Source organism: Muscardinus avellanarius (genome assembly GCF_963383645.1).
Source record: "Muscardinus avellanarius genome assembly, chromosome: 3".
Taxonomy (NCBI): Eukaryota; Metazoa; Chordata; class Mammalia; order Rodentia; family Gliridae; genus Muscardinus; species Muscardinus avellanarius.
The window spans coordinates 46,329,902-46,348,690 of NC_137788.1; the positions used below are offsets into that span (position 1 = coordinate 46,329,902).

The 18,789-nt window shown below is 50.7% G+C and overlaps 1 protein-coding gene across 1 annotated transcript; it reads right to left on the reverse strand.

The window, feature by feature from the left end:
* Window positions 1-466: 466 nt before the first annotated feature.
* CYB5RL (cytochrome b5 reductase like) lies at window positions 467-16,784 on the reverse strand (the record flags this gene model as incomplete). Its single annotated transcript, XM_080692516.1, has 6 exons — window positions 467-670; window positions 3,502-3,705; window positions 8,231-8,335; window positions 12,838-12,925; window positions 15,042-15,190; window positions 16,590-16,784. 6 exons carry the CDS (start codon window positions 16,782-16,784, stop codon window positions 467-469), a joined length of 945 nt encoding a protein of 314 aa, XP_080548642.1.
* Window positions 16,785-18,789: the final 2,005 nt, after the last annotated feature.

Below are 18,789 nucleotides of genomic sequence, written 5' to 3' on the forward strand. Positions count from 1 at the left end.
GCAAAGAGCTCTTGTCCTCTCCTGGAGTCATTCCCTAAACATGTAGAGAGTACCTCATCTCAACTAGTGCTAAGGCCACAGTCGGAACCCCTGAATGGCCCCTCTAATCAGGAACCAGGGCAGTTTCTCCCGCTTTCTCCTCCCAGCTCATCCTGCAGCTCAGCTTGGACTCGGCCTCCTTGCAGGAGTCCCGCCTGGCTCCAGGCTGGCTGCTCTCATCCTCAGGGTTCCCACAGTCCCCAGTCTGTCCTTCTTCCACATGGCGACGTCAGGAGGGAATGACTAGCTTCCATGGTACAGATGTGAAAAAGAGGTTCCAAGATGTGAAGACATTTGCCCAAGGTCACCTGGCAAGTTAGTGGCAGGCAGAGCCAGGCCTGGACACCACGATTTCTGAATCTCGCCTGCAATCCTTCCTGTGTCTCCGCAGCAGGCACTAGGCTGGGCTTTGGAAGCGAGGCCGGAACTAGAAGAGGAAGCAGGAGTCCTCGGCCAGGCCTGTGCGCTGCAAGCACTTGGCCATGTCCTTGGTAAACTCGGGCGAGCCACAGACCAATGCAAATGGTTTTTTCCGACAGCGACCGACCAGCTCTTCAATCAGGTCCTGGCCCAGGCGGCCAAAGCGGGTCTTCTCTCGGTAACTCCAGGGAAGCTGTTCTGGGGAGTTCTCCTGTGAAGATGAGAAAGAGCAGGGGGGCACGGTGTCCCCGGAATTTACACAATTAGCTCTTCTCTGCCAAATGTGGAAACTGAGGCAGAGAGGGACATCAGCCTTCACTGAGCCTACCAGGAGCCAGGCTCTTCCTCATCGCCCTCCCAACAGCTGTCAGGAACTGTCACCCTCCTGCAGCAAGGGGGCGGGGAGGAGGCCCACGCCCCGGGCACACAGGAGGCAGAGCCAGCTTGCCACCTCTCGCCGCCTCTTGGCAGCACTGCCCTGCCCTGCCTAAGGGAGGCATTCTCCCCAGAATCCCCCCAGCCTCGCCGTTCTCAGTGTTCATTTGTTTTGAGGTCTCAGGGAACTACAGTACTCACCTGACAGGATTTCCTGAGCACTCGCTTGGTGCCAGGCACTTGCTGGGTGGTAGGACAGGGCTCCTGGGAGGCCCTGGGGCCTGGACAGCAGGGCCCACTGGCCTCGCTCTGCTTCCTCAGCCTGCTGGGTTAGCCTGACCCCACCCCACTGTACACTGAGACGTGGGGCCTGGCAGCTGCTCAGGTGGGGAGGCAGCCTGGAAACAATGATGGAGTAGGAGTGTGTGAAGGATAGTGGGCCACGACAGCAGAAATCAGCACAGCCCTGGGGTATGGGAGAGCTTCTGGATGGACCACGCTTTGGCGGGGTATTAAGGGAGGAGGCGGAACTGCACACGAGCAGGCCTGGCAGCCAGGAAAGCACAGCACGCTGGCCCCCAGCAGAGCAGTGACATCAGGACACGGTGTGTGGCGTGGCGGGCAGGACAGGAGTTGAGGCCACAGGGGTTGATGGGGCCACTGGGCTTGGACGTTGTCCACAGGGGAATGGGAGCCAGGGAAGGGCTGGAGGCAGGGCAGTGGCAGGGTCAGATCTGCCCTTGGGCTGCAGGATGAAGGACAAATTGGCAGGGCGTGGCTGAAGCGGGAGAAGCTGGGGGATGCTTTTGCTGGGGCCCAGGCAGGGGAGGAGGGAGCATCCTGAACCACCATCCTCGACCCACTTCACCTGCCCTGCCATTGATGGTCAGCCACTCTCCTGCTCCAAGCCCCACCCAGGGCTGTGTGTGTGTGTGTGGGGGGGGGGAGTCTGGAGATGGAACTCAGGGCATTCTACCTCTGAGCTACATCCCCAGCTCTATTTTATTTTTATTTGGAAATAGGGTCTCACTAAGTTGCAGAGGGCCTTACTAAGTTGCTGAACTGGCTTTGAACCTGCGATCCTCCTGTCTCAGCCACCCAAGTACTGGGATTACAAGCACGCACCAGCACACTCAGTAGAAGGTGAACTTTAATCCAACCCTCAAGGCTAGGCTGAAAGCCTCCTGCTCACAAAGCCCTCCGGGAGCCCACCTGTCCTCTCACACCTTGCACTGAGCACGAGGAGAATGAGAAAAGAATGGCCTCTGAGTGGACAGCTTGGGTCCCCATGCGGCTTCCCCGGCCGCTGTGTGCCTTTATTCTTAACCTTTCTATCCCTCAGTTTCTACAACTGAAAAGGGGACTTGAGGGTAGTGCCAGTCCCGTAAGGCTGATGGGCATTCAGTGATTTAATACACATAAAGTGCTTTGAGTGGTGCTGACACAGTGCTCCTTGAAGGGAAGCCCTTATCAGTCATCCCTGGGCTGTGTGCCCGTGTTCAGGTGAGCGCCTCGTGGGGGGCAGTGAGCCCCATCTTCCTGTCCTGGCATCCTGCTGGCATGTGGTTGGAGACAGGGAAGGGGAGCTGGCCTGGTCAGGTGACTCCACCAGGAGTGCCCTCCTGCCCCTCCCCCCACGTCCCACACCAGGCTGCCCTTCGCTCCACCCTTAGGGCCGCAACTCACTTCCAGCTAGTGCCCTGCCGTGGCGCTTCCTGCTGTCCCTTATGCCCACCAAGCACAACACGCCATCGAGTGCTCTGTACCACAGTCAGACCTATGGCTCCAAGCCCCCGGGGAGCCCAGAGCTCTGGTTTCCTGACCCTGTCCCTCACCTGTCCAGCCGCAATATTGAGGACTGGGTAAGTTGTTACTTGCTTATTTACAACTGCCTCAAAGAGAAAGCTGATGAGAGGGGTGTTGACAGGACTGAGCAAGAAGGCTGGCCCTGAGCAACCAGGGGTGCAGGAGGGAAACGTAAGACGACAGCCCATAAGAAGGCAGAACAAGGTAGCCGAGGACTGGCTTGAGGTAAGGTGCAAAGATGGCCCTGCGCTTTGACCAGGTGCGAGGTCAGGAAGCTCACCCGTGTGGATGAAGGGATGGGAGCCAGAGGGGTCGGGGTAGAGTGGCTTCCGGCTGGAGAACTTGCAGCTTGGCGAGGCTGATGGCAGCTGTCCTCGCATGGAGGTGACACACGGAGGTGATGGGGACCCTACTAAGTGTGGTGGGCTTGGAGCCAGTTTGAGCCATTGGTTGTTGAGAGTCCCCACTCTGTGCCCAACATCAAACACACTACACACTGAGTAGAGAGCCTCAAGGAACCGGACGGGCCGTGGCCTCCCTCTGAGTCCACAGCCAGCCCCAGGCCACACAGCTGATGGTGCTGCAGGGCAGGCAGGAGGCAGTGAAGGGTGAGGGCAGAGCTGGAGCTGAGGGACAAGCCAGCCCTAGGCTCAGTCCTGCTTACCCGTCTACAGCACGGCATGCCGGGGCTCGCCTATCAGAGCTGTTTCTCCTCTGTATGGTGACAACTGCCTCCTGGGCCAGGCACCTGAGCCTCCATTGACCGGGATCAATCAGATGGCATGGGGCAAAGAGGCCACAGCTGGCCCTTGGTGTGGGTGCAAGGGGACTGCAGGAAAGGAAGTCACTCCCCTGGCTCACCTGGCTGAGGACAAAGAAGGTGCGGACATTCCAGAAACGGGCCTGCTCCTGGAGGAAGGTTTTCAGGTAGATGCCATCAAAGGTCTTGAAGCAGCAGACCAGGGTGACAAAGGTCTCATCCTCCGCGTTGTCTGTGATGCTCTGCAGGATGGGCACCATGGGCGCCAGGCCTGTGCCTGCAGCCAGCATGAGGAGCTCACCATACTAGGAAGTAGAATGGGCAGGACAGGTAGATCAGGGGTTCTTCTTGGGCTTGTTTGAGCTGGATGCCCCACCATCTGTGCCCCTGTCTACCTCCTCCAGGAAGCCATCCTGGCTTGTGAAAGGCACATGAGCCTGCATGACACAGACTATGGAATCTAGAGGCTGAAAGAGAGTATCGCGGTACAGCCCAACCTGAAAGGCACTTGCCTGCCTTCTAACACATCCCCACAGGGACTCTGTTTACATGCTTCTGCTATCGTGGAACTCACTATCCCCAAGACAGCTTGCTCCGTCACGGCCAACTGCCCTCACCAGGGAGGTCTTCCCACCTCAAGCTGAGCTAAACCTGTTCCACCAAACCCTCGCCCACTCCCACCTCATCTTAGCCCTGCCCTCTGGGCTGCTTTTTCTGATCATGGGCAGAGATCTCAGGACCCCAGCCTGGGCTGCTCTGAACCGGCTGGCTCAAAAGTGTCATGAAATAAAGGTGAATTCCTGCCCAAGAGGCCTAGTACCATTAATTTTTCCTCACTAAACCCATTTCCTAGCTCTTAACCTCTTAAAGATGACAAGCCATATTAAGGTCAGTGCCTTAAAGGCTAGTGCCCGACCCACAGAGAAAGGTATTCATCTCCCTCGTTCTGGAGATTTGGCCTCTGTATATAAATCCCTAACTACATGATCTGGACAAGCTCTTTCACCAATCTGGGCCTTGTTTCCTCACTAGTAAAAAAAAAAATAAGTACTTGGGAGGCTGAAACATAGGACCCCAGGTTTGAGACCAGCCTCAGCAACTCAGGGAGGCTCTCAGCAACCTGGCAAGACCCTGTTTCAAAACAAAAAATAAAAAGGGCTTGGGGTTTAGCTTAGAAGAAGAATACCTTTGGGTTCAAGTCCTAGTACCAAGAAGAATAAATAAATAAAGAAAGAAAGAAAAGAAAAAAAGAAAATAAAAAGGAAAATTAAGCTGTGTATAGTGAGTGGTACATGCCTGTAATCACAAGTACTCAGAAGGTTAACGCAGGAGGATTGCAAGTTCAAGGCCAGCCTCAGCAACTTAGTCAGACCTGGGTAGGATGAACAACCCTGGGTTCAATCCCCAGTATCACATACACATAAAAAAAAAAATCACTTCCTTATAATAGTGCCTATCTTGGAATTGTGAGAATTAAATGAGATGATATAAAAGTACCTGGTGCAGATCCAATTAGCTTCATTCCCTTGGTAAGTTCCAGACTCCCTCCTGCAGAGCCACCTGGTGCTGTCCTGTGTTCCCATACCTCTGGCCTCCAGAGCTTTGGCCTGCCTCTCTCTTCCTTTCTCCCTTCTCTGCTCAGGAAGCTTCCTTGCACCAGGCACAGAGAGGGTCTGGAGGACAAAGGCCTCATCTTTTTTTTTTTTTTTTTTTTTTTTGTGTGTGTGTGTGTGGTACTGGGGATGGAAGCCAGGGGTGTTGTACCTCTGAGCTACAACCCCAGCCCTATTTTTTATTCTTTATTTTGAAACCAGGTCTCACTGAGTTGTAAAGGGCCTCACTAAGTAGCTGAGGCTGTCCGCGAACCGCGATCCTATGGTCTCAGCCTCCCGAATGCTGGGATTGCAAGCATGCGCCACCACGCCCAGCTCTAGTCTTTTTATTTTTGAAACAGGGTCTCATTGAGTTGCAAAGGGCCTCACTAAGTAGCTGAGGATGTCTGCGAACCGTGATCCTCTAGTCTCCGCCACCCGAATGCTGGGATTACAAATTTGCACCACCACACCTGGCCCAGAGGCCTCAATATCCATCTCTGGGTCCTGAAAGTCCAGCAGGGTCTGGGCCTCGGTGGAGACTTGGGTTTGTCTGCTGCATGAACTCACAGCAAGATGCTTGAGTGTCAGTCCTCGGGCTGAACACTTGTCTGTAATGGAGACAACCGTAGAGCAGTAAAGCAGGATGGCAAGGGGCAGGAGCACCCGACATCCATGTGGGAGCAAAGCCAAGCCCCAGTGGAAGCTTCAGTGGCTAAGATGAATGTCGGCCCTATACCTTCTATTATGGTTTGGATTTAGAATATCCCTGCAGACCTAGTGCAGGAAAGGCAGACATGTTGGAGGCGGGGCAAAGTTGCTGAGGAGGGGTCCCTGGGGACTAAGTAGCCCTTCTCTCCTTGCTTGCTCTCTCTGGCCTCCAGTCTCCATGACGCAAGAGCAGAGCACTTGCTCTCTTGCTCTCTCTGCTCCCTGCACTATGCCCTGAGCTCCGCAGAGGTCATCTGGCCTAATATGGACTAAACCCCTGAAATCTCAAGAACTGTGAGCAAACAAATCTTCCTTCTGCTACATTGTGGTCATCAGGTGTTTTGGATTACAGCAGTTAATGCTCCTAGATAGAAAACACAGAGGATAGGGCTGGGGGTGTAGCTCAGTGGCAGAGCATTTGCCTAACATGCCCAAGGACCTAGGTTTCACCCTCTGCACTGTAGAACTGCAAAGAAGAAGTAGTAGCAGCAGGAGGTGGGCATGGCAGCACACCTGTGAGCCCATTACTTGGGAGGCTAAAACAGAAGGATCACAGGTTCAAGTCCAGCTGCAGCAACTTAGCGAGACTTTTAGTAACCTAGCAAGACCCTGTTTCAAACAAAAAATAAAAGGGCAGGGGGTATAGCTTGGAGTTAGAATGCCACTGGGTTCAATCCCTAGTACCACACATATGCACACACCAAAAAAATAAAGAAAGAAAAAGAAAAAAGAAAAGAAGGGCTTCTGAGTGTTCTGTGGGTGCAATGGACAGCTACAAGGAATGGAAGGCTCTTTTCAGGAAAGGTGGTCAAGGCAATTCTCATTTGATGACCACCCTAGACCAGAAGGAAACAGGAACAATCCCCATGACCATGGCCTGCTCCCAAGGGTCTAGGGGACACAGGCACACTCAGCTGAAGAGCAGGACTGAGCAGTTAGTACTAGAACACGGTAGAAGAGCACTGATGTATACGTGTGTCACCTATGTGTGAAGTGCTGAACGATGTCCTGAACACCGAACACTACCACAGAGTGGGCCTGCACAGAGGAGGTGCCCAGATGCGTTTGGTAGTTACTACTGTTGTTATTTTGCAATGCTGAGGGATGCGATGCTAGGCAAGTGCTACACCACTGAACTAACCGCCAGCCCTGACAGTATTACACACATGTATGTGTGTGCTCGCGTGTGCGTGCATGTGTTCGTATACATACCCATGCATGGAAGAGGATGTGGAAAAAATACACACCAAGGTAGTAAGACTGTGTGTCTAGGGAAATGACCTGCAGGTATGTTTTGTATTCTCTTTTTTGTCTCCTTTTATCTGCTCTATTTTTCGTAATGAACAGGTACTGCATTTATAATAAGGAAGAAAAACCAATACATGCTATTTTTAAATTAAACAAGAATAGCGAGGCAAGCATGATTCATTCTTTTCCATTTGTTTTCATTTTGCTTTGCTTTCCTAATTATAAAGGTAATGGGTGTTCATTGGAGATAATGTGGAAAGTATAATGAATGAAGAAAATATAAATCACCCAGAATTCCACCACCCAGACCCACTAACACTTCGCTGTGTTTTCATCGTTTTTCTGTGTATTTTAAGTTAGTTTCCCAACCTACTGTATATTCACTTTTGCACCTAGTGTTTGTCACTTGATCTTATAGCATAACCATGTCATTTATAAACATAATTTTTAAATCCAGGATAATATTCTACCAAGTACCTGTAACCCAGCTCGCCCAACTGTTCTCCTGTTGTTAGATATTCAGTGGTCTCTGAGGTTGTTTGTTTGCTTGTTTGTTTTGGTTTTTTTTTTTTTTTTTTTTGCGATACTGGGCATTCTACCTCCGAGCTACACCCCACCCCCAGCACTATTACCTGGATCCTCCTGTCTCAGCCTCCCAAATGCTGGGATTACAAATGTGCACCACCACGCCCGGCTCAGTGGTCTCTGATTTTTTGCTATTACAAATAAAGATGGCATGAACATGTGCAAAAGAGTTAGCATTTTGGACTCCTTCCACGTAACAGACTTCCAGAAGTGGAATTACTGGGTTAAAGGACTTAAAGATTCTTAAGGCTCTTAGTACACACTAACAAACTGCTCTCCAGACACGTACCAAGTGAAGAGAAGTGACTGACTCTTGCTGGGAAAGACAGGGAAGGATCGGAGCATGACTTGAGGATGAGGCCCGGAGGCAGTGGGCTCCCAGGAGGGCCCCAGCCAGAGTCAGTCTCACAACAGTGTCTGAGGTTCAAATGGTACAGAGTCCTAAACGCCAAGCACGAGTCTGGTTTCCTAAGCAATGGGCAGCCATGGACAGTCCTAGGGCATGGCAGGTGGTTCCCTTTATTAGTGTCTGTTCCATCCCCTCTCTTTTGTTCAACCCCAAGGAGGTTCTTGGGATGGCATTTAAGCTCATGAACAATGGCACAGTGAGATTCTGTGGTCTGAAACATGAGAATCACAGCCCGGAAGCTAAGCTAGAGGGTATCTCTTAAAGACTTAGGGTACTGCCACTGACCTTATTTGGTTTATAGAAGAAACCTCCGAAAGGTCCTCGCCAGAAGGCTGTGTCTCCTGCTCTCCAGGACTCGACATACCGGGACATCAGCCCGCTCTGGTAGCACTGGAAGCAAAGGCAGGGAAAACTCAGGGGGACCCGCACATGCTGCCCACATGCCACCGCAGTCGTTACTGTGGTGCTCCTCCCCCAGGCCGAGCGCTTTATACCTGTTGTCTCCTCTACATCCTGCAGGCTGGTACTTCCATCCCCAATTTTCAGATGAGGCCCAGAAGCTTGCACACAAGGTAGATGGCAAGGCTGGGACCATAGATTTCACCAGAGATCTCAGACCCAAATGCCCACAGGCACCATGCAGATTACATAACCAGGGAAAGAACCAGCTGACAACTAATGGTAATTAATAGTCTCAGTGTCAGGGGGACAATAGAGAGCGCAGAGGACTGTGATAAACTGCTGGGGAAGTGATCCTTCTGAAGGGGAAACCACTTGGCAAGTCCGGATCCACAGTCAGTGGGGCCAAGCCTACCAGGTCACCTGAGATGGAAAATCCATGTTTTTTTTGTGTGTGTGTACTTTTTTGTTTTTATTATTTTTTTTGTGGTGTCTAGAGATTAGACCCAGGGCATTCTACCTCTGAGCTACACCCTACCCCTATTTTTTATTCTCTATTTTGAAACAGGGTCTCACTGAGTTGCAAAGGACCTCACTAAGTAGCTGAGGCTGGCTATGAATCTGTGATCCTCCTGTCTCAGCCTCTCAAATGCTGGAACAATAAGCGTAAGCCACCATGCCCGGCTGAAAATCCGTGTTTTAAAGTCAATCAGACTCTCTCTCTCTCCCTCTCTCCCTCTAGTTCTTTCTCTTTGTACCAAGAATGGGACCCAGGGGCATTCTATCTCTTAAACTATACTCCCAGCCCTATTTTATTGTTTTATTTTTGAAACAGGGTCTCATTAAGTTGTGGAGGCTCCCTGCTAAGTTGCTAAGGCTGGCTATGAACCTCTTATCTCAGCCTCCCAAGTACTGGGATTATAAGCATGTGCTACCATGTCCAGTCAAAGTCTATTTCTAAATGTCAGCAATTGATTCACAATTTTAAGACACTGTGCAGCCTGGCATGGTAGCGCACACTTGTAATCCTAGTACTTGGGAGGCTGAGACAAGGAGGGTCCCAGGTTCACAGCCAGTCTCAGCTACTTGGTAGAACTGTTTCAAAATAAGGAATAAAAAATAGGACTGGGAGCCGGGCGTGGTGGTGCACACTTGTAATCCCAGCATTCGGGAAGCTGAGATCGGAGGATCACGGTTCGCGGACAGCCTCAGCTACTTAGTGAGGCCCTCTGCAACCCAGTGAGACCCAGTTTCAAAATAAAGAATAAAAATAGGGCAGGAGGTGTAGCCTGGAGGTTGAATGCCCCTGGGTTCCATCCCCAGACTCACACACACACAGAAAAAAATAGAGTTGGGGATATAGCTAGGAGGTAGAATGCCCCTAGGTTCAATCTACAGTGCTAGAAAAAAGAAAGAAAGAAAGAAAGAAAGAAAGAAAGAAAGAAAGAAAGAAAGAAGAAAAGAAAGAAAGAAAGAAAGAAAGAAAGAAAGAAAGAAAGAAAGAAAGAAGACCCCATTATGCAGATACATTTCTGAGCTGGATCTAGTTTGTAGCCCTCCATTTGCAATCTCTGCATAATCCTGCAGCACCCGGCTAGATGGGAAAATGAGGTTGAGGAAGGGACTCCTGCACGGAATGGACAGTCTACACTAAAGTTGCTGTCCACTTTGTACCAGGAACCATGTTGGCTCTGCAAGGGTCCAGTCAGACTTGAAGCTTAGTGAAGACCACCAGTGTCTGAACCATGGAAGGACTTAATAAACATCTAAATGAATAAATGAGTGACTCAATCAAGATTCAGACACCCCCCCCCAAGAGCTCACAACCTAGGAGAGACCTGCATCTTAGACATACACAAGATAGAGACTTCCCCCTGAGAAGGAGAAAGTGCTAGGAGAAGACAGTCAGGCTTGAAGGAGGGACTGGGCTTCGATCACTCATAGCCACCTCCAATACCACAACTTCCATGGGTGCCATGTGCATAAGGCAAGGGAAATCCTGGTTCACCTGGAAGAGGTCTGGGAGGAACTTTTGTCTTTGCCGTGCTGGGGATGAGCCCAGGGTTTGCACATATCAGGCAAGAGCTCTACTCCTCAGCCACAGCCCCAGAAGGGCTGTGTTCCTGTCCCGATGGGGGCTGTCTCAGAGCATGCTTTGGTTTTTGGCCACAGTCCGGGGAGGTACAACCCCAGCTGTGGCCTGAGGGGCCCTTTGGCACAGACAGCACCAAGGGGAAGAGAAGATTCCTCTGGGTCCCCCATACTGTCATGGAGTGACTGCTCCACGCACACTTGTGAAACAGAACTGACACTGGACTTCCGTCCTTCTACTTGGGATCATATTGCCTGAGGGGCCTTTGAGCTCCAGTTTCTCCATCTGTAAAATGGGGATGATGTGATTTATTCGTGGTTGTAAGGATGAATCAAGACAAGGAGAACAAAGAGTCAGAAGCAGTGCCGGGAGCCCAGCAGGTGCCTGAGAAGCGGAGCCTCCCTCCTTTCTGCACAGGGAGGCAAACTGGCAAGCCCCATGCCTTCCCAATTTGCAAAGACATTTCTGGCTCTTCCTAGCCAGCGGCTTAGGGATAATGAGGTGCCTCTCGAAAGAGAGGCTTTCCGGCAAACGAAGGAGAAAATCAGCCCTACAGCTGGGAGGGATCCAGCTGCTCTGGAGAACTGTCTCCAGGCTTATCCTCTCGACAGAAACACACCCAGACAAGCAGCGCGGGGAAGCGGGCCATTTGGAGAGGATTTGCGGAATCTCCCAGACAAACATCAGCGCGCAGAAGGGATCCCATCCAGGCTTATGTGTGAGGAAATAAACATTCGGGCTCTGAAGGCAGGCGAGGGAGGTGGAAGCGGAGACTGCACTAGGGTCAGGAGTCAGGGGCCAGGGCCCACCCGCCCACAGCTCTTTTTCTTTTTTCCCCCCCTTTTTGATACTGCCAGTTGAACCCAGGGGGCTCTGAGCTACACCCCCAGCCCTTTTTATTTTTTTATTTGAAATTGCTGAGGCTGGACTTGAATTTATGATCTTCCTATCTCAGCATCCAAAGTACTGTGATTGCAGGTGTGTGCCACTATGCCTAGCCCAGGATACTTCTTTGTTGTTTGTGGTACTGGGGATTGAACCCAGGGGCACTCTGCCTCTGAGCTATGCCCCCAGCCCTATCTTATTATTTTTTAAATTTTGAAATAGGGTCTCACTAAGTTGTAGAGGTTCCTTTCTAAGTTGCCGAGCCTGGCCACGAACCTGCGATCCTCCCGTCTCAGCCTCCCCAGTACTGGGATTACAGGTGTGCGCCACCCCGCCCGGCTCTGCGAAGCCTCTCACTAGCTGTGGACTTTGCATCATCCTGGGCCTCAGGTTGTTTTCGATGAAATCGGGAAAAATAATGTGTGTCTAAGAAGGGAGCCTGGGCTGTGAATGCTGTTCTTCAACACTGGTGCTCCCTGGGAGGCGGTCTGGGAATGAGGGTCTAGACTTGAGTTGGCCCATGTGAGCCTGACTGCTCTTTCTGTAAGTCAAAGATGTAACAGTATGAGCAGTTTTGTGTACTTGGGCCTGCTCAGTTTCCCCACAGAATTAGACCTCTGTGACTACTTATATGTTTGTCATCTACTCCTTAGGTCTCTTGGGTGTTTGGTTTCCAACCCGGTTTGTCTGTCTCATCTCTGTCAACTCCTCCACCCACCCCGGCTGTCCCACGGCACCCTCTCCTGCCCGTGGGCAGGGGAGTTCCCAGAACACCTGTCCTGTGCCTCTCCACCCTACCTCTGGTTTCGAATGCCATTCCCTACCACCACCTTCGTACTCCTTGGAGGCCCATCTCAAACATCGCTCCACCTCCCCCACACTGATGTCAGGTTAGTTCCGTCCACAGGCTCCTCTGTGTTCCGCCCGGTGGAACTCCCTCCACTCCGTGCCCGCTTCGCACGCCCCTTCTGTTCCAGGAGGGATGCTCCTTCTCCGCATCACACTCTTGCTACTGTCTATGCTCTTCCCAGCATGCAGAGCCTCCTTCCTGCATTCTTCCTCCTTCTTCACTCCCAGACACCCAGCTTTGTCCAGGAAGCCTCCTACCTTCCCTGCACACCTGCTGCCCAAGTTGGGCTGCGTCTCCACTCGGGGCATCTACCACACCTGCCCCAGTGGGTCCCCTGAGGGCAGGATCTGTGTCTGACTCATCTTTGAACCAGCGCCCAGCACACAGCAGGCACAGGAGCTTGGTTCCTTTCCACTCTCCACTCATGGGTGAAAGTGAGAAGGAGCACGTTCCCCCAAATCTCCAGGGAATATGCCCTGTTGGTGATCTAGCAGCCCCCTCCCCAGGGAAGGAGGGGGGAGAAAGCCACTTTACCTGGCCCGGCTGCTCCTGCAAGTCGGCCCCCTCCCATGCGCACCGTGGATGGAGTCCGCACCATGCCAAGCCAACCGCAGAAGGAGGCAGCAGTCCACGGCATCACAGAGCACCCTCCAGGAGCCAACTCACCTTGATTAAAACTTCAAAGTATCCTTCTGCGTTGGCAGGGCTGATGGGCGTATAGGCTCTCTGAACTTCCAGGCCATCTACCATCCCTCTGAGGAGGAGGAGCACACAATCAGGTGGTGAGCCAGTCATTCAACAAACCCTTGTCAGGCACCTCCTCTGCAGGGCTGGTGAAAGTGGAGGTGGAGTCCAGTCACCCCCAGAGGTCTCAGTGAGGGGCAGGCAAGGTACAGCAGAAGAAAGAGCACTGAGCTCACCCACTGCCAGAGGATGGCGTGAGACCCAGGCAGGTCACTTCGCTTCCCAGCTGCCCCTCTGCAAATGGAGATGGGACAGCCGTCTACATCTTGGTTGTGGGGTGCCACTGGAATTACAGATGGGAGGGAGCTCCGGAAGCGCACTGACAACATGAGCAGCTTTGAGGACACTGCTGTGGTTTTTCCTCACCTCTTCTCGGCCACGGAGTCATAAAGACAAAAGCAACTGCTAAGCTTTATGAAACACTTTCACGTGCCAGGAGCATCAAAACTGGGAGATCTCAAGGAGGCACCAATCCAAAGCCCTGTCCCTACACAGATCCTCTCTACGATGTTATCAACAACAGGGTCAGGATATCAGTCCTCAGTAATAGTAAAGCCAGGCATGGTGGCTTAATCCCAGTACTTGGGAGTTTGAGACAGGGGGATTGCAGGTTTGAGGCCAGCCTCAGCAACTTAGCTAGGTCCCTCAGTAACTCTGTAAGTCCCTGTTTCAAAATAAAAAATAAAATAGGGCTGGGGGAATAGCTCAGAGGTAGAACGCCCCTGGGTTCACCTCTAGCACACACACAAAAGCAATAATAATAACCATGCTGTGTTAAATGCCTACTATGCACCAAGCACGTGATATGCTGTATTTCATTCCATCCAAACACCCAAGTGTAGAATCCAGTGTTTACAGAAGGAAAATCACTTGCAAGCTAGAATCCAGCGGAAACTCTGACTTGAACCTCACCACCACTCCTCGGAGCTAACCGCGGCACCCACGCACTCCTCAGAGCTTACCGCGGCACCCACCACTCCTTTCTCAAGGCCCACTGGGCGTTACATGTTCTTCTCTGAGCTGTGTGATGCTCAAAGGCCCTGGCTCAATGGCTCAAAATCGGTGAGCTGAACAGAAGCATTTAATAAGTGCTTATGAAGCAAACGAGGAAAGGAGAGCTCAGATGCAAAGAGCACTAAGGCCCTGCCTGTGGCTCCTCCTGCCCCTGCAACAGTGAACTTCAAACACCAGGGGGCCGGGGTGAGGCAACAGGCAGTCTGACCAGCAATACCCTGTTCTCTCCTGGTTCCCACCTTATCCTCTGACTACACCTTCCGCCTCCTTTGCTGGCTCCTAGTCCTCTTGCTAATTCCCAAATTCCAGTGTTTTCAGGGTTCTGATCAGTGTACTTTCCTCTTTGCACACACTCATGCTCCCTAATGCCATGCAGGTGTGTGCTGATAATTCCCGAACCCATGTCTGCAGCTCAGGCTCAGAGCCTCAAACCCATAGAGCTGACTGCCTGGCAGCCGCCTCTCCCTGAACATTCCTCGGGTCCCTGTCCCTGGAAAGGTTCTGGGTAGCGATCAGGATGGGGGTCGAGCACAAAGCAGGCTGGGAGGAAGCTCAGAGGAGAGGCTAAAAGTCTAACTCAGGAGCCAGGCTGGCTGCGGTTGAACCCCAAGCCCGTGACTTCTTAGCTCTGTGATATTGGGCAAGTTCCTTATTTTCAGTGACAGTGCCCCTTCTGTCAACTGGTGCTGATTACATTAGGTTAAAAGCTCGAGCTTTAGAGCCAGACTGCCTGCTTTTAAATCCTGGCTTTAACATTTCTTAACTGTGTGACCTTGGGCAAGTTCCTGAACCTCTCTGACTCTCATGTCTTCTGGGGATAATGACACTACTTCCCACACAGGACAATGTGAAGGTTAAACGAGTTCACACATGTAAGTGCACAGAACTGTGCCTTGGATAATAAATGCTATTAACGTGCTCATGTTACTGTTTATCATGAAAATGCATCCTTTAGGTCCATCCCAAGAACCCTCTGAGTCATGTATTACTATGTCTATCCCAAAGATGACAGATGGAGGATTAAGGGAAGCCGAGTGAGCTGCCCCGGGCCACCCGACTAGTAAACGCAAAGCAGGCCGCGAGGTTCCGGCTCTCCCGCTGCCCAGGTGTACCGGAGGACGAGGTGTTGCCCGGGCTGCAGACCGAGCCGGCTGCTCCCAGGAAGTGCAAAGCGGACGTGGTAGGTGTCCTTTGTGAGCTTGTCCATGGCACTGATACGGAAGGCCAGGAAGGTCTCTGGGTTCAGCTGGGACGAGCAGCTCTGCAACAGGAAAGACCTGGCAGCTAGAGGCTGGGCTAAGAGATACACGAGCACCTTCCCCTTTCCCCAAGGACAGCTGTCTTGGTGAATCAGATGTGCGCCATTTTTCAGATGAGGGAGCTCTGGGAGTTATAGCTTTCTGGGAAGGCTTCCTGGAGGAGTAAGGGTAGAATTGTAAAGGTAGCGGGCTGAGACCTGGAAGACATGAATTTGAAGTTAGGTGTAATGGTGCATGCCTATAATCCCAGTACTTGGAAGGTTGAGACAGGAGGATTGCAGGTTAGAGGCCAGCCTTAGCAACTACGCAAGACCTTGTTTCAAAATAAAAAAACAAAAAGGGCTGGAGGCTAGCTCGGAGGTAGAATAAACAAAGACATGAGTTTGAGTCCCTGCTTACAGTGTGTGACTTTGGACTTGTAAGCCAAAACTACTCAGGCCTTGTTCTTCGAATAGGTAATACAAAGGTACTGGATCACCATGAAGGTCCCCTCAACTTCTCAAATCCGCAAATCTGGAAGTTGGTAGGGTGAGCAGGTCTCAATTTTAGGAGGCAAGTGTTCTGGATAGAGGCCACAGCTCAGACTCAGAGGTCAGAGGCAGCAGATATACCTGGGAGGAGGGAGAAGAGTCTGACATCTGATGCATGGGAGTTACACTGAGGCTGAGGGTCATCCACTGAGCCTTTGAGTGTAGGCTAAGGAGCCTGCACTTGACCCTGTGGCTAAGGGAGCCATGGAAGGTATAAGAGCAGGGTAAACTCCATGTAAAGTACTCTCATACTTGGTGAGGCCCTCAGCAACTTAGACCTTGCTTAAAATAAAAAGAGCTGGGGGTGTAGCTCAGAGGTAGAACACCCCTGGGTTAAATCCCCAGTACCAAAAAATATGTGTGTATTAATACAAAATTTAAGAAAAAAATAATGTTCTTATAAAACTCAGTAAAGGCCAGAGAAGAAGCAATTGTTTACCTGTTTACCTAGTATATACTATATGCTATTTATTTAGTATATACTATATGCTCATTTGTTCCATGGGGACAAGGGCGGTTTCTGTCTTGTTTACTCTGAAATCCTCAGTGATGCATAAGGCCTGGTATATAATACGTACTCAACAAATGCTTGTTAAGTGAAATAAATGTCAGGATCTGTGCTAAACATCACGAATGTCCAGCTCCATTATACTGATGAACAACTAAGGCTTAGGAAGATTAAGGAACTGTGCCTAAAACAACACCGCTGCTAATAAATTTGTTCCAGGCCTGGACATTGACCCTAAATCTGTCTATTTCCTCTGTGCACACTCTTCTCTTCTGCCGTCCAGTGAGGGAAGCTCCCCAGAGCAGGTGCGCTAGGTGGGGGCGAGGCCACCAGGCCCTCCGGTCTGAGGAGCAGCCTCCCTACCTGTGACTGCTGCCCACTCAGCAGGCTCTTGTTCTTGCTGGCTCGGGCCGCCTCCCACCTGGCCAGGTCTCGGAGATAGAGGTCAAACACACATGGGGAGCAGCCGCTGCCACAGCACTGGGAGGGCAGGGGCTCCACAGGCCGCAGCTGCAGCCAGGCCTCCTCAGCATCCTCCTCCTCCTCCTTCTCACCCATTGACAGTGGGGCGTGGGCAGTGCAGGAGGGTCAACTCTTCTCAGAGAAGGCCCGGCTCAGTGAGAACAAAGGTCCAGGCCTCCTCTCTTGCTAGCCTGGAAAAAGAAAAACACGGGGGTTATATTATGGTCTCCTCTATTTCTTATATTCTCCCCAAGGCCTGCAGGTGCCAGGCTCTGTCTGTGGAAGCACTAGAAACAGAGCTGGATCAGTCATAGAATCTGCTGTCTGGTGGGGTGTACTTACTCCTTACCACCATTGGTTTTAAGGCTCCCCCCTCAACCAGCCTCCGAGCTGGGAATCAAACCCAGGCCCTTGTCCACGTTAGGAAAGCACTCCATCACTAAGCTACAGCCCCAGGCCTACACTGGTTTTAGAAAGGCAGTCTCTGTGTGGAATAAATCTTTTATTAATAGAGGAGAGGGTTCAGCTTTAGAAAATCTGGTTCTACTGTGCATGAGTTCTACGACTTCAGGAAAGGTAAGCAGACTGGGAACCTGTGAGGGAAAAGATCAAGTCTTATTCTTTCTGTCTTCTTTCACCAAACACAGCCTGGCATATGGAAGGCCCCGAGTGACTGGTGAGTGCTCATTCCCTTTACAAATATGGTCTGGGAGCTAGACAGTGCTAGTTGCTAGGATGCAATGCAAGTGAACAGAGCATGGTTCCTGTTTGTATAAGACCTAGCATGGTGTTACACCAATCCAATCTGTTTTTATTGTGTGCTGTGTACCGGGTATATATTCTGAATGAATGAGGTCTGGTGAAACCCTCTTTTTTTTTTTTTTTTTTTTTTTAAGTACTGGGGATGGAACCAAGGGGATTCTACTTCTGAGCTACACTCTCAGCCCTATTTTTTATTCTTTATTTTTATTTTTATTTTTAATTTTTAATTTTTTTTGTGGGTCTAGGGATGGAACCCAGGGCATTTGACCTCCGAGCTAAACCCCCTGCCCTTTTTATTTTATTCTTTATTTTGAAACCAGGTCTCACTGAGTTGCCAAGGGCCTCACTAAGTAGCTGAGGCTATCTGCAAACTGAGATCTTCCTGTCTCTTTCCCAAATGCTGGAATTACAATTATGTGCCACCACACCCAACTGGTGAAATCCTCTTTATGTCAATTTCTTATTCCCTGAAGTTTTAGGGAGCTAAAATGAGATAAGCAAAGGAGCTCTGTTAACTGTAAATTGCTACTCAGTGTAATATTAGCCATATCAATCTCTGCTTTAAATTTACCTTCTCCATGCTGAGAGTGGTGGCGCACACTTGTAATCTCAATACTTGGGAGGCTGAGACAGGAGGATCGTGCAGGTTCAAAGCCAGCCTTAGCTACTCAGCGAGGCTCTCAGCAACTTAGTGAGACCCTGTTTCCAAATAAAATATAAAATAGGTCTGGGAGTGTAGCCTGGAGGTAGAAGGACCCTGGGATCCATCTTCAGTACCACAACCCCACCCCCAAAATAAATTTACCTTCTCCATGTTATAATAATCCTGACCTTCTCTATTCTTTTGCAAATTGATAGACAAGTTGGTCATGCTAGTCATAAATTCATTTCTTTCTTTCTTTCTTTCTTTCTTTCTTTCTTTCTTTCTTTCTTTCTTTCTTTCTGTACTAGGGATTGAACCCAGGTGGATTCTACCTCTGAGCTACACCCCCAGCTCTTTTTATTTTGAAATGAGGTCTTATTAAGTTGTGGAGGCCTCACTAATTAGTTGAGGCTGGCCTTGAACCTGTAATCCTCCTGTCTCAGCCTTCCAAGTACTGAGATTACAGGTGTGTCACCACACCTGGCCAGTCATGATTTTTTTTTCTTGTGGTACTGGAGATTGAGCTAGGGACATTTTACTGCCACACTACACCTACAGCCCCATTTTATTTTTTGTTTTAAAACAGGGCCTCCCTAAGTTGCTGAGGCTGATATTGAACCCATGATTCTCCTGTCCCAAGGCCTGGGATTACAGGCATTTGCCACCACACCCAGCTCTAGTCATGAATTCTTTTGC